The 15,953-nt window shown below is 53.3% G+C and overlaps 1 protein-coding gene across 4 annotated transcripts in view; it reads right to left on the reverse strand.

Moving 5' to 3' along the window:
* Window positions 1-6,191: 6,191 nt before the first annotated feature.
* KMT5B (lysine methyltransferase 5B) overlaps window positions 6,192-15,953 on the reverse strand; it is a 55,002-nt gene continuing 45,240 nt past the window's right edge. For all 4 annotated transcript variants that reach the window (XM_045775945.2, XM_045775941.2, XM_045775942.2 and 1 more), the window contains one exon: window positions 6,192-10,490. In XM_045775945.2, coding sequence (XP_045631901.1) covers window positions 9,016-10,490 — 1,475 coding nt within the window. In that variant the 3' untranslated portion in view covers window positions 6,192-9,015. The remainder of the gene's footprint in view (window positions 10,491-15,953) is intronic.

A 15,953-nucleotide genomic window follows, 5' to 3' on the forward strand; every position in this document is an offset into this window, starting at 1 on the left:
ACCATCAGGCCCCAAGGACCACATGGGGCTAGAGGGGTCAGAACCGAGCAGAGAGAAGACCAGAGTGGGGGGAGCGAGGCCTCTGAGAGGATTCAGGAGGTGACATCTGCCAGAGGTCCGAGGGCTCAGAAGTTGCTGCTCAGGTGAGGGGAGGACCGAGAGAGGGTCCGGGTGGAGGGAACAGCAAAGACTTCCTAACCCAGGTGAACCCCAGGGCTACTCACCAGCCTCACCCCCCATACTTGACGCCACAACCCACCAGGGTCTCCCAGGGGCCCCTAGGAACTAGCCCAGTGTGGCGAGTCTTGGGGACTCTGTGGTGTTGGTGACACTGTCCCACTCCAAGCCTTGGGCTCTGCCTCCTTCCCGGGAATGGCAATGAGGATGCCAGGCTGCCAGCCTTCAGTGTTCCCAAAGATGCAAGAGAGACGCTCGGAGCCTTCAGCTGGCGCTCTCGAGGGCAGGACCGGACTCACGTCACTGTCTGGGGGGAGGAAGGGCAGACAGGCCGTGGCCTCCGTGCTGGCCGGGGTCTCTCTCCCGGGCGGCTCCCCGCGGCTGCTCCAGGGGCTGGACGAAGTTGAACATTAACCTCTTTGGTGAGTGGCTCCAGCTAAGCAAACACATGTTATCACAGGTCAACGGCAGCTCCCTCCCTGGCCCAGCTGCCAGGCTGAGTTTTTTTTATGTTTTTATTTTTATTTTTCGGAAATCACAGGCAAGTCAAAGGGACTATCACTGAAGCCTCTGTTCAAAGATCCTCCAGCAGAACTGGCCTGGTTTTCAGATGAAACAACGTTGCACTTTAAGTTGAACTAACTTGCGGGATCCTCTCGGAAGAAAAAAAAAAAAATTGCTTCCCTCTGCACTTTTCTTGGACTAAAAGCATATGCAGAAAAACTCTACTTTAAAAATGAGCCCTGCAGGGCACAGTAGCGTGGTCAAGTACCTGCTTTTTTTTTTTTTTTCCTTTAGCCACGGCCGTAGAGAGGATGATGTCTTGTGCATGGGCTCCATCCCGCCGCACCTGAGGACGGAACTAGTACGTGTCTCAGGTCCGGGGCAAAGCACCAAAGGGGACCGCTTCGGGATGAGAAGGGCGCGTCCCTCAGAGGCGGTGGCTGGGATCAGATGGTGATGGATGTTCTAGTTCCATTGGTCGAATCCCAGGCAGGAGGCTCGTCACCCGACGGCTTGTACCAGGACCCCCCGCCTCTGGCCTTCCTCGCGTCTGCTCCGTGGCGTCCGTGGCTGCGGCAGCTGGCGGCTTCCCGGCGCCCGTCGCTTTCTTCTCTCTTGCATCAGCCTGTGCATTCGCTCGGCCTGCTCCGGCTTGGCTGTCCTGGCGCCGAGGTAGCTAAGAAGACGCGCCGAGGCCCACCGCGGCACCTGCCTCTGCTGGAAACCAGGAGGACGCCTGCCACGGCCAGCAAGGGGGCTCAGGCTGTCCCTGCTGCCTGGGGGTTCCGTCCCCCTCTCTGTCCCCTGAGGGGCCTGGCCCTCTTCTCTGGCTCCTGGGATGGCTGGGCCACAGTCGGGTCCGGGAGGAGCCCCAGCCCAGGCGGGGCTGACTGGGCAAAGCCAGAGACACAGCACTACCTCCGGAATTAGATCCCAGGAGCTAACAGTGACCAGCAGTGGCTGGCCACCCACCGTGGGCCACACCGGTGCCCGGGCATCCTTTGGCTGTTTCATTTAATCCTTAGCGAGGTGGGCACGCGTGATGATTTCCATTGCACAGAGCAGGGAGCTAAGGCTACCTAATTAGGACGTGGCATGGGCTGGACATGCCCTGAGGGCACCTGACCAGAGCCCTTGCTCCTAACCCCACTGAGTCCCTGTCTCCCTCCCATCCTCACCCAGTTCCTCAGGGCCACCTGGGCACCCCCGCATCCCCTTTAAACCCTCTGGATTGGCCACACAGAACTTCCCGGCATCCTTCCAGAGCACATCCTGTCCTTCCTTGTCTCCAGGACTCCCAACAGTCTGCTGCCTCTCCGCCCCTTGGGCTTATGAACTCTTATTCGTACAAACTCCTCTGGACCTTTCTTTGTCTCCCCTCCTCGTTGAACCCTGCCTCGATTCCCAGCAGGAGCGGCACCTCCTCGGAACGCCCTCAGTGCTTCTCACTCCCATCCCGGCATGTGTCACCCTTCCTCCCGATTTATGCACCTGCCAGTCGTGAGGGGAAGAGCTGGGGGGTTGCCCCCCCAAGCCTCTGTGCCTTTTGAGTGCCCTGCACCTACCTGGTGCTCAGGTGAGAAGGTTGTCAAGGGGGCAGGCACATCCAGAAAGACCCCTTTCTGGAAGGAGGAGAGGAACGGGGATGGAGCCCCGTGCTCCCGGGAGCGGAGGAGGCACGGCTTGGCCCACAGGGGACAGAGGCACTGGCCAGAGGAGGAAAGAACTGGAATTCTTTTACATCTGCGTCCCAGTAGAGACCAGTTCCGGTTGCCCAGCGATTTGAAGTTGGAATGGAAAAGGCTGTTTGAGCAGGTGTTAGCTGGGGAGGGCAGAGGTCAGAGGCCCAGAGGAGGCCCATGAGCGCCCGGAGGCTAGCCAGCCCGCACTAACTGCTGACGGGGGACCCGGCCCCAGGTGGGGGTTCAAGGTGCCCTCACCTACTCCTCGACGAGGCCAAAGTCAGCGCCAGTGTAAGCCCTGCTTGACAGGTGCGAAAACGGAGACCAGAGAGCAACAGCATTCCGTCTGTCTGTGCCCGCAGAGCCGGGGAGGGCGGCAAGACTCACAGCCCTCTGCTCGCCTGACCCGGGCTGAGCACTCCCCGGAGCGGCTCTGGTCCACTCAGAGGCTGCTCAGGCCGTCCTTTGCTCCCCCTTCTTACCCCAAGAAAAATGTCGTTTCACTGGCAAGAGGAGGAAATAAATGTCCTTCTGTTCGGTCTGCAGGAGTGTGACCCTGGGCTGGGCCTTCTCCAACCTGCCAGAGGCTGGGGGAGAGGTTAACAGGTGCTTCCCATCAGCTCACCCAGAGGTGGAAGGAAATCACAACACGCAACGAGCTGGGAGTTAGACACGCGAGTGTTACCAACCCCCCAGCCTTGTAACTCTAGCTTCCAAAGTGCGTCCCCTGAGAAGTCAAGTGCCCGAGGGGACCCCGTGCTGTTGTAGGGGGGACACAAGAGGCCTCCTGGTCACATAGGGTTCCTCCTGTGTGGCTGGGTTACACTGGCATGAGGTCACTGTCGAGATGGAGTCAGCAGCTCACCAGGCTGGAAGAAACCTTGGACTTTTCCTTGGCGGTCTTCAGGCCTCCTCTTGCTTGACTCACTCAGATAAAGCCGAGTCCAGGAGACACCTTGCCCACTTTCCAAGCCCCCTGAGTCTGTCTGACAAATGCGGGAAGGTCCCCATGCTTATCTGCATGATAACCTTTGGACAAATTTCTCCTGGCCCCACATAACTGCATGGAAAAGAGGGTGAAAGGCGGTGACTGCCATTTGTCATCCACGGAACTTTCCGGAATTAACCTAGGGAAGGTGGGGCCTTGTGGCGCTGGCTGGCCCCAGTGACCCTCGGCTCTGGGACTCTCTAGCGTTCCCCGGGCATGGCTCCAAACGCACCCAGGACCTTGGAGCTGGGTCTGGGACTGACGCTGGGCCCTGCTGCTTGCCGCCACCTGGGCCTGCGTGGCCTCAGGCAGGCTGACTCACTCATTGAAACAAAACTTCTGAGCTTTTACTCACCTCTCTGGGAGGCTCAGCAAGGCGTCCCCGCACCTGAGTACCTCCCCACGTGCATCCCCTGCAGGCTGCTTCCGTCTAGTGTCTGTGGCTCCCAGGACTCACAGGGAAGGCTGTCTGCTGTCATCTTGAGTGACCTCGGTGCTGCCCGATGTCTTGGTCTCCCAGGACCAGGACACGCCCCCAGGTTCCATCAGGGACGCTGCCATCATTTAAATGCAGTCCTTCCAAAGTTCTGAGAGCCCGCTCTGACCTCAACCCCCTGTCCACCCACGTGCTGGTCCGACTACTGCTGGACTGTCCTCTGACCACGGGAGCACCTCCAGGCCTCGGGGGTCTGTACTGTTCCTGTTCAGGCCGTGGACTTACCTTCTCTTCCCTGACCTGCACACCCTCCGGGGCTCTTCACTCAAGCCCTCTCCTGCCCCCTGAGCCCTCTATCACTCCGCCCCCCGTGCCGAGCTGAGAGTCTCACCCCCGGGCTGAGAAGTGCTGGTGTGTTGGGGTGTTTGGAACACCGTCTGGCACCTGGAAGGTGAGTGGTAAGGATTTCTGTCGTGAATTATGCCAGGTTTCTAGAGTCGGCTTGCTTTTCCTTTCTCCTTCATGCTCCTAAAGGTCTGGGGGCTCTCACCTCCTCCTCACTCTCAGGTGACCTCGCCTCCTGTTTACAGACAAACTAGAAACCCTCATGCTGGAACTGGCTCCCCCACAGGTCCTCCTCTTTTCCTCTTGTTACCAAGGAAGACCAGCCGTCCGCCCCAGACTCGGAATAACTTCCCCACCATCCCTTTTGGGAACTCATCCATCCCCTGTGGAAGCTTCTCCTCTCACCCTGCCTGTCCTTCATTAACGATACGAAGCCCCCCTTACCCCCACCTCCCCGTCCAGCAGCCATGCTCCTGTCCCTCCCAGCCGGACTTCCTCTCTCCCCACCAGTCTGGCTGCTCCTGGAAGTGCCGCCCCTCTGCCCTCTCCCAGGTCTCCCAGGTCTCCCCAGGTCGAGGGTGTGTGTGGGGGGCCCAGGGGCCGTCTGCCCCCCTCCCCTAGGTCCCCTCACCTGCTCCCAGGGCTTTAATTACACCCACACTGAGGCCTCTGACCTCTTGCCTCCCCCCACCGCTCGCACTAACACAGAACAGGTGTTCAACAAATATTAAAGAAACGCCGCCTCGCTCCTGTCACTCGGGATAGTGCCGTTCAGGGTCTCAGACTCGCCACCGCCTGCACATCCCCTGCCAGCCTTCTGGTGTGTGAGCGTCCCCACGGCAGAGCAGACTCAGTGTGGGGGGGGTTACCCCCAGAAGAGGGAAGTCACAGATCTACTGAACTTAGCAGGAAAACTCACACATCTGACAAGGAGAAAATAGGACCTGGTAACAGACATACTTTTTCTTGGAAGAACATTACCCAGGTCGTCACGGGAGGCGGCAGGCCGTCTTTGGTCCTTCAGACCTGAAGCTTTCCGACAGTTCCCACAGGCACAAACCTGATGCCCTGGGAGGTGCAGCGGCCGAGGTGCCCTAAGAGGGGGTGAGGGCAGCCCTGGCGGGAGGTCCCCTTCCCAATCCTGCCCAACCGCACACCCGGCCCCTTCCCGAGGAATCAAAATCTGCTTTTCCTCTGGGCCTCATCACTAGTGAATGCAAGCAATGCCCACACTCTTGACCTCGGGGAAGGAGCAGCAGCTGGAGACCACGTCACCCTCGCAGGCCAGGGCCACGCTTACCGGAACCCCGGGGCTAGCAAGGTGCCACCGGGCTCTGCAGCCAGCATGATGGGGTGCACGCCAGCGACAGAGCCGGCACTCGGGGGACAGAATCACGCCAGGGCTCCGGGCAGCCCCCTGCAAGCCAGCTGCCACGGGCTAGTGGACAAAGGTAACTCATCTCACAGAGAAAACCCGAGACCGGGCGCTGGCTTCGTAGCCTTTCCACGCGCTGGGAAGCCGGCGGATCCCATCGGACGGCAGCGCTCTCCTGTCCGGCCCGCACCACCCACCCTGCCCGCCTGCCTCGCGGGGCCGAGGTGCAGCTCACGCGGGTGTCCACGGGGACTCGGGGCCACTCGAAGCTGCGGGGCTCGGCCAACTGCGGCTCCCTGACTCCTAAGCCAGACCTACCTCCTCCCTCCACGAGGTTTTGCTACGGTTGCCAGGACAGAGGGAGCACGCCAGCCCCACATGGGCCAGTTTCGTCGCCGTCAGCGAGGGCAGGCACCTGGTGCTCGGGAGTCGCGCAGCGTGGGGTCGCGGGGCCGCGTGGTTTGAGGGGAGCCTCCCCGGGGTAACAAGGACTGCTTTCCCCCCGTCTTTTCAACGGAGCAGCACCGGAAGCAAACGGAGGCCGGGGCGCAGGCAACGCCACACTCGAAGATGCTAGAAAGCTTCCGAATCTTCGACTTTACAAATTCTACTTCAAGTGAAAGCCTCGTGGAGAAAGGCACCACTTTGCTCTTTTCTTCTCAGATACAGCGAACACCGGCCAAGTTGTTTTAATTTCCGAATTTATTAAAATGATTAACCTCAATACTGCAAGTGCATGTACAAAATATTTGTAAAAAATGTTTTTAATGAAACGTTAAAGAACTTACCTCAAATGCTGAAAAAGTCCTTTTTTTTCATTCTTTCAGTACAAGGAATACATTGTATCTCAAAGGTATTACAACTCAGCAAAACAATTCAAAACAGTAATTTGAAAAATGATTGAAAATTGAAGACTTTACACTTATTTTTATGATCATTTCCTAATTCTTACAAAGCCAAAATCTTGACGAATCATTGCATAAGCTCAAGCTCAAAGTCGTACTGAACGCGACCTCCTCCGAGGGGTCGCCGCGCCACCCGCTGAGCTTCCGGCGGAGCCGAGCAGCTCCGAGGCGCCCGCCTGGAAAACGGCATCGGGTCTCCCTGGAAGGCGGCAGCCGCGGCCGCCCCGCGCTCGTGCACCCCGACTCCCTCCCGAGGCGGGGACGCTCCGGGCGCCGCCGCCCGGGCCGGGAAGGTCAGCCTCGAAAAGCCGAGGCCACCATCAAGTTAACACAAACATAAATAAGTTACTAAAATTAAGCTTAAAAATGGAGAAACGTGGGAAATGTGGTATTTCGTGACTTTTTCCTTAAGCTGGAAATTCCTGAAATGGCTGTTGTTGGTATTCCGGGAGACGGTTTGAGATTCAGTCTCTGAACCTCTTCGAAACGCTCCACGCTAAGACGGGAGTGAAAGAGGTGGCCCACCGCTTCTGGTACTTTCCAGACACGGCGTCTATGCTCGACCTTCCTTAGTGGCGCGCGTCTCGCACTCCTCCCACGAGGGACAACGTGAGGACTGGACGTGGTCCGCAACGCGCTCCGAGGGCCTCGGGACAGAGCCCGGGGGGCTGTCCTGCTTCGCGAGGGGGAGAGCCCCACGCGGAGCAGGGGTGCGTGCGGTGGGCAAGCGGGTCTGCGCCCACCTCCACGCTACCACCTGAGGGGCTGACCTGCACGGGACGGACAGGAATGAGGCGACGTAAGACCACACGAGTAACGCCTTAAAGAACATGGGGAGAAACAAAACTCTACATTGCAAACACTTTTATGATTATTATTAATTTCTATGTGGAACCCCTATTGGCAATCGTTTTATGGGACTCAATTTAAAGGGTGTCCTCAGAACCTGGAAAACGGCAGGAATCACCTAGAAATAACAGTAAGCATTGAGGTTTTCTCCACTGGACTTTTCGTTTCGGGCAGATTCCTTTTAATATCTTAAGACATGGGCTACTCTTCTATAGACACTACACGAACCCCCTAAATCGATTTGACTCAGGAACACTGTATACCTGAAAGTACATGTACGCCTTTCCCAGAAATAAAGAGACCCACCGGCGTCAAACACCTGCTACGGCTTTATATTCCCAAATTCTTTGTCCAATGATTTGTAAAATAATCCAGAGAAATGAAAGGTTGGTATTGACCATGAAGTAGTAATCAAAAATTTGCTCATTAAGTTACTTAAAATTAATTTCTCTTCTCAAAGTGCTTCAAAAAAACAAATTAAATCTGACTCCTCTTTTCGTTTAACTGATAATATAGTCAAAAAAATCTTTGATATTTCCATACATAAACTAACATAAGCCAAGAACTCCCACTGATGCAGTGCTTAGAACTATATATTTTATAATTTCCTATTTTATTGGCATGAATATTTCTAAACTTAAAAACCTTCCTGGTAAGTTCTTTTAATTTCTTATGACAAAAGTTTCTCACAACACACAAATATTTACAACATATACATTGTTTTCAGTTCTTTACATTGAATTTCAAAGACAAACATTTTTATAGGTTACCACAGAACAAAAGCTGTGACTCATGTTTTTATTTCATAAACTATTATAAGTTAAAGTGAATAGAGTTTTTAATATTCCTTGTAGCATTTTACAAGTGCAACAGAACCCTCGAAGACCCGAATTAAGAGCTGGAGCTCATTAGATAAATGTCGCTTGTTGTCATCACGGTGTTCACAGCAAAGTTTTGAAAAAATAAGCACCAATCATTCTTGCAAAGAACAATTTTATCTAAAAGGATTGAAAAGTGTTAAATACAAGGTCTTTAATTTACACGACAAGCAATAAATACGCTGTATCGGAACCTATCCTGCACACTGCCACCCTCGTACATATAACGTACTGAAAAGTTGGCGGTCACATGTGTAATTGTACTTTGTTTTTTTAAAGAAACCAATTTGACTCCCAACCGATGGTTTGCTCTTTTAGGCAAGGCCACAAACTACACCCGGGCCAGCAAACAGTGTGAAACTGACAAAACCCCGAGGGGGGCACATCTAGCAAATAAATCAAAAAGCCAAAGATCATTGCTGGTGATATTAGCATATACTAGAAAACCTTAATATGCTGCTACTATGATTTGTTTTAAATTATTGTTTAGTCATATATTAAAGAGCCAGTTGATGCTCTTGGTTTAAAAAAAAAGAAAACAGAAAAGAAAATTGTGTAGCCACATTATTGTTTTCAACGTCCCGTGTGGAAAGTTGCTATCACTGTACAATTTCGCTTGAGCCTTTATTTTACAACAGGGCTTTCCCGCTAACTCAGAATTGCACGTAAGAAGGCTATTTAAAAAGTACAATAAAAATTTGCACAAATCAGACTTAGGGAGAGTCAGTGCGCTGTACACTTTCTACAGTATGACGCTGCTAAGTGGAGAGAGGAGGGAAGCGCGGCCGCTAGAACGTCTCGGGTGAGGAATAACTGACTGGAATTTGTTTTTATTTCTTTAAAGTAGGTTTCCCAGGCCAAAGTGAGACCAAGAGCTTATGCGTTGAGCCTCAAAGACTGGTCTTCTCTTCTCCGGGAAGAGATGTCAATATCTATGGAGTCCTTCCCGACTATCAGCCGCAGGCGCTTGGCTGGAGGAAGAGGAATGAAGTCGTCCTCGAAGTCCTCCTCGTAGTCCTCGTCCTCCTCGTCGCCGTCCGAGGAGGAGGGCTCATCCGTGCTCTCCTCCTCGTACTGGCTGTAGTCGTCCACTTCCATGCGGGACTCCAGCAGCGAGAGAGGGTCGCTGCAGCACACCCCGTTCTCGTGGAGCCCCTCCGCGTACGGCCCCCGACCTTCCTCGTCCCGCTTCAGCTGGATCTTTAGTTTTGTGGAGCTGCTGCCTGACCCTGAGTTAAACCCATTATTGAGCTTTGCTACATACAGATTATTATCGTTTTCATGGTCTTTACTTAACTTGATGCTTATTTTCGAAGAACTCATTCCATCATTCTCTTGGTCGTTTGTCTTGCTGCTGCTGTCGTGACGCCTACGGAGAGTCAATTTGGGAATCCCGGAGTTATTCTCCAGGATCAACTGGGCATCATACCTTGTGATTCGCCTCTTCTTTTTACTCTTTGCAGTTCTGAAGCCGTCTCTTGCCTTGAAGCTGTCGGACGTGACCACCGCCCCGCCGCCGGGCGAAGGCGCCCAGTCCGGGAAGCCCCCAGGCGCGGCCTCCGGGGCGCCGCGCTCGCCCGGCTCGCAGTGCGGCCCCAGCGCCTCGGGCGCCACGCCGGCTTCTCCGGGGGAGTCCTGCCCCGCGGCAGGCTCCTCGGCTTGCGCCAACTGTTTCACAAGTTTTCCTGGCCGTGACTTCTTCTTGGCCGCGCTGCTGTCGCTCCTCTGACACTTGGCCTCCGCCTCCTGCGCCGTTCCGGGGGCCAGGTCCTCCTCCGGCGCCGCGGGGGCCGGCTGCTCGCCGCCGTCCGGGCAGGCCTCTGGCGAGCTGCTCTTGCAGCCGTCCGACGCATTTGGTTCCGGCTTGGGGTCGGAGGGCTCCCTCGGACTCACCCTGGTCCGCGTGGAGCGCCGGGGGGTGTAGGTGCAAGGGGCGCCGTCCCCCGGCGGCGGGGCGCCCCGCCCGGAGCTCGCCCTGTGCTCACGCGCTGCGTGTCTAGTTAAGCACCCGCCGGCGGCTGTGGCTTGAGCTGGTCCCTCTGGCTCATCTTTTTTAATGGGTAAGTTTTTATACAGAACTACTTTGGGCTCTTTGAGGACTAAGTTTCCCATCTCGAGTTTCCTTGAAGCGCTCTTTTGCTCCAGCCGTTTGCAATGATTTCTTAATTTTATCTTTGAAAGTAAAGGCTTTGCAGGCTTTTTCAGTTTCTTTGGTACCCTGGAATTATTTATATGAGTTAGCTTAGATGAGGTAGAGTTGGAAGAAGCTGGAATTCTTGACATAGATTGCCTTGTTAATGTTCTGCTCTTGCTGTTCTTTTTCACACCAACTGACGATTTTCGGTTAGGAGCTGCAAGTTAAGGAGGAAAAAAAAAAAAGGATGAAAACCAGCCTTAGTAACACCGGAGCGCTCAACACAACAATGCCCGAACCCCGCAGCTATGAAAAGTTCGGATTATACCAGCACGTGCAAGGTGGACCCCGTTCGGTCTCGGCCGGCACGCGGGCAACCCCACACCACCCTCCTCTAACTTCCCAACCGCTCCCTCCGAGTTACGGGGCGCCATGCATTTCACACAGCAAGGACCTGGATTCCACTCTGAGCTCGTCCGTGATCTATCACAATAACTCGTCCAAAGTAAGTATTTCTTTTCCTGAGTCTTTTACCACATAAAAGGCTTGAAGTAAACTTGAGGAAAAAAATCAGATTTTCTTTCACAAATTCTTAACATCCTCCTTCAAAACAGGTTTCTTAAATCCACTACTCATTAACGCAAAGGAAGTATGTTACTTGACCAGTAATACAGAACAGAAGCACATTCCTAACGAGCTCGAGCAGACACATTCTATCACAATGGTTTCAGGCAAGGAAGAGAGACCTAAGAACCATATACTGTCATTCCCACAACGAACCGCACTACACAAAGCTCTCGCTCTGACCCCGTGAGGACCAGCAGACTCCCGAGGGCGGCAGAACTGCTGCTGACAATCAAACGGAGGCGGGAAGAAGCGTGCTACCAGAGTTACGCTCTCGGGACAGAGGGGATCCAACTTCCTCTGGGCAAGCGTGTAGAAAGGCTGCGATGACCCTCCCGGGAACAGCCAACCCATAGACCAACAGGACCGTTGACCAGGTTCTAAAAAAGGCTTACAGGTGACTCAAGTTTAAGCTGCTTCCACACTGAGCGTGACCTTACCATAGACTTCCTGCTGTCTTTATGTTTTTCTCGCCATTTACATTTTGGACCTGTATGTATAGTGTTTTACAGGAGTCCATCTCCCCAGCCCCACCTGAAAACCTCTTCTCCATTCAACTACCCCTTTCAGTCATCCACTAGGGAAGCTGAGATGACCACACTAATAATCCCCATTTCTCACCAGAAAACAGGGAGAGTAAAAAGCAACTATGGGTAAGCCAAGCACACTGCCCAACAAAGACTGTCGGCGCCGCTGACATGCCCAAGGGTTGCCAGGGCGACTGTCTTTCCTTCTGCATGGCTAAGCAAGTAAGTTACCATTAGTTTTTATGAGAGAAGAACAAGAATGCATTACAGGCATTCCAAAAATATCAAACCACCTAGAAGGCTCTGTACTCAAGAAGGGTGTCTCATGAATGGCTTTGGGGTACCCAAACCAGCACAGTCCCCAGGAGTGAGATCCCCTGATCAGACCAAGAATGTGCTTATCCATGTGGGCTACCACCCCAAGGCGGCCACTTCTTTTTAGAATAGTAGGAGTTGTGGCTTGGATGCCATCCAATTGGAGAACAACTGATGTAGCATGAATTGGAATTATACAGAACTAGCTGGAAATTATTTTTTAAAATACAAGGCTATCCAGGGCATTCTTTTGTTAGAGGATTTCTTCACGCTTACAAGTCTTCCTACAAGGTAGACTGAATAGATGTGCTTGTTGACGTAAATGCTCGTCAGCGTGCGGCACTCGACCTTCTCAAATGTGGCTGTGAAGTCCTTTGGCTCAGCCCAGACTCCTCGAGGACCATTCTATGTGGTCCTCAGCCTTACTTTTCCTTTTGCCATTCTGTTCTCATTCTGTACCTGCAGTCGCCCCTTCACCATGAAAACGTCTACACCACACGTTTGACAGCAATCCCCCTGCAATCCGGATCCAGCTTGTCCCTCTAATAAGATAGCCTTTGCCAATCTTGGAAAACCTCGTCACGAAATCCAGTGGGCACTGTCCAGCCCTTCCTCCACTTCCCTTCTCTGCAGAATGTGACACTACTAACCATTTTTCTTCCTGAAAACTCCTGTCTCGTTGGCTGCCCACAGGAGCACTCTCTCCTGCCCTTCCATTTGCCCCTTCAGCTGCGCTCCTCAGGCCTCTGCTGTCCTAGACTTCGGAAACTACACGCATTCTCTTGGTGATAGGCACCCACCCCTGCCCTGTGTGGCTCTTACCACTGATGTGCTGGCAGCTCCCGAACCACTTTCTCTAGCCTCCCTCTTAGATTACAGATCCGTATCACCAAATGCCTGCTGGCATCTAGATCTCCCCGAGGATGGACTCCTCATCACAGTCAACATACCCAAACTGAACTCACCATCAAGCTTCACGGCTGTTCTGCTAAATCCTCCAACCTGCTCAGTACCACCACCGTCCACCCAGCTGCCCAAGCAGACAGTGGGAGGTCATCCTGGCCTCCTGCTTTCCCTAACCGCCTCGTCCGGTCAGCCATTATGTCCCATGGAGGCCACTCCTGCGGCATCCCTGCGGCCATCTACTTGTCTCGCTTCACAGTCCCCTGCCTGAACCGCGGCAACGACTCCCTCCCTACCTTTTCTCATCTCTGCCATCGCTTCCCCAACATCCCATTCTCTACCCTGTGGCCAGAGTGATTTTCCTAGTACAACATGTCATTGCCGGGCTTTAAAACTTTCAATAACCTAATGCTTTAAGAATAAATCCAAAATTTTAAACAATGGTCATATCCCTCCTTCCCACACCCTCCCTACTCCAGCCGTGATGTACTTTCTTTATTCGAGTCCTACGCTCATCCCCGTATCTCCACTTATGAATTTCCTCTGCTCTGACCATGCTTCACTTGGCCAACCCCCTACCCTCTTTAAGACTCTGCTTAGGAAATGCTTTGCTCGGGGAGCCTTTCATGACTTTCTACAGATGACAGATCACCCTTCCTCTGTGTTTTCAGAGCACCTGAGATTATCCTTACTCCAGCTTGTATTTTAATCCATTAGGTCAGTCTCATTTTATGATTCTGAATCCACCCCTGCTTCCAATGGATTCCTTGCTAACCCACTGCAGTGAACCACGGACAAAGCACTTGTGTTTGTGTTCTCAACAGCACAAAATAGATTGCCTTGATGCTCTGTATTTTTTCGATACAGAGATCTCACGTATGTTCTTGTATTGGTCAGTCTCGTCTTAAAAACAGCATCTCACAAAAGCCCAGCTAAGAGGTATGCTCATCAAGTCAAAGGTCAGAAAAGACCCAGACAAGCCGGGCAAGAGAAATGTGAGCAGTGTGACTACGATGGGAGCCCCATGGGCGCCAAGGGCTCTTCTCTTAAAGACAGGTCTACGCTGTCCTCCAGGGTTTCCGGATGATAGTGATGGTAGGTAAACGCGGAAGACCGGAGCCACGCTGCAAACTAACGGAAGTCTGTCAAGAGACTGGGGATTCTGACTCAGTAGAGATCAGGTACACCTGTGGCTACTCTGGCCTCGGCGCGGCTACACCCCAGGCGACTCTCTTGCCTGGCGGCAGTGACAAGTCCCCAATGCCTAAACCTAAGACAGCAATTTCAGGTGGAGATATACATTCTTAGCAGTTATTATATACTGGTGCTGTGCAAAATGGCCCAGTCAGTATGATCTCAACCCTAACATGCATTCTCTGTAGTGCTAGTAAATCCGTGAGACAGCCAAGCGCATATGGACAAGCAGGCCTCAGATCGTCCACCTGGTAAGGGGAAGAGGTGGGATGTGGACAGCGCTCTAGGACTCAAGGTCCACTGCACTAAGCACGCCACGGAGGTACGTGTGGGTCCCCGTGCCCCGGTGCAGGAGCCACGAGGCACGGCCATCGCCGCCATCTCAGGGTGTCCTCCAAAGCGCAGGGCAGCCCTGCGCGGGCATCGAGAATTACAGTCAGACACAAGAACAGCAGAACGACATCAAAGCTCCTCGCGCGCTCGGGCTGGGTTCTGTACTGGAAAAGCCCAGAACTGCACACTATCAACGTGAACCAAGGGAGTATGAGGGCCATCCACAGCCTGGCATCTTCACAACTTGAAGATCCAGAAAACCCTGAGTAAGACTTTAGAGTTCAGTTCGTCAGGCACAACAAGCATCTTCCATCTCACGCGAGCAGCACAGACTGGCAGCAGCTGCCCGCAACAGGCTGTTGGGAAGGACTCTGGAGCAGCCTACAGGCTCAGCCGCAAGGAGCGTTCAGATCAACAGTGAAGTCTGTGACAGCTGACAGTGAGAAGTGGGTGACCCAGTCCACTATGTCTAGGACAGGCGCTCCGGAGTTAAGATAACCTTATTCCACCGGCCTTGTCTTCTGGGTCTCACACCGACTTGTGACATTGGCAGGACTCACACCCTGTATCGTAGCACTGACTATGGGGGGGTGGCCTAGCCATCGAGGCACAAGAGGCCTACAAAACCACGATCTTCTAATACCGGCATTGTAATTCAGGCTTGTGGACCGAATTTGTGAAAATGCATTTCTTGTTGTCTCCTCTTTCCGGACACTAAAGCCAACAGTCAACTTGTGGCTCTTGAGACGCCTCTCAAAAGAGAAATCTGCGCAGAAGGAATAATTTATCTCCCGACTAGGCAGAAATGTTTCTCTACAAAGAACATACAAGCTGTTCAAAGAAAGCAGTTCTCTGCCCGCTGAGTTCTAAACAAGCTGCAGGGGAGGACGGCAGCTGCACACGGAGAAAGCACTCCGAATCCCTACGCAACCGGCTCGCCGCCGCCTCTGCGAGAGGCCCGGGCAGCCCCGGCTCTGCTACGGCCGCCATCTCAAAGTCTTTCTTTCAAACAGGTAGAAGGTTATGGTCGAGACACAGACACCACAAGAAATCCCGTCTAAAGAACACCTGTGGGGGCCTGCAGGAACACTGCTGGGAAGGTGACCTAGTGGAGGGCAGGCTGAGAGAGGACCGGCGGTAAGCCTCGCGCTCCTCCAGAGCACAGAGCCGCACCTGTCAACTCTACACACGGCCCTCAAAGTTAGCTCCACCGACCCTCCAAGTCCTTGGAACCATCATCCTGCAGAAAGGTCATTTGAACAAAGTCAGCCCCTTCCCATCAGCAATCACTGGGAAGTGCTGCATTTCTCCTCGGTAATGCTGAGACCACAGCTCAAAGGGCTTACTGGTGCGCTCTGAACTCCGGCTCTGCGTGACTGTGTACTTGTATCCTGGCGCTAGGGCGTGAGCTCCCTGAGGGAGGGGCCTGAGTCTCACCCATCTCTGTATCTCTTCAACACCCAGTAGGCTTTTAAGTATTTGGTTTACTAAGCAATAGTCGCTAGATGGTCACACAGTAGTTGGTACACTCTCAGAAACTACCTACAGTATGCTCTTTTAGACTTCGTGGTGTACTGAGTTCAGTATGTATACAGTAGGAATAGAGTTAGTGCCCCCCGTGTCACAGAGCGATCCGGTGTGGGCAGCGTGGTGGCTGTGTCCGCGCTCTGTAGTGTTTCATGCACATATTTCTAAACCAGGCTTCACAAGTCTCCAGTTTCACCAAGGAACCAGACTCCGAAAACAAAACGTTGATTATGTTCCATTTATTATTAGAACCAACA

This window comes from Ursus americanus, chromosome 24, assembly GCF_024610735.1.
Source record: "Ursus americanus isolate L20-20 chromosome 24, mUrsAme1.1.p, whole genome shotgun sequence".
In the NCBI taxonomy this organism is placed as follows: Eukaryota; Metazoa; Chordata; class Mammalia; order Carnivora; family Ursidae; genus Ursus; species Ursus americanus.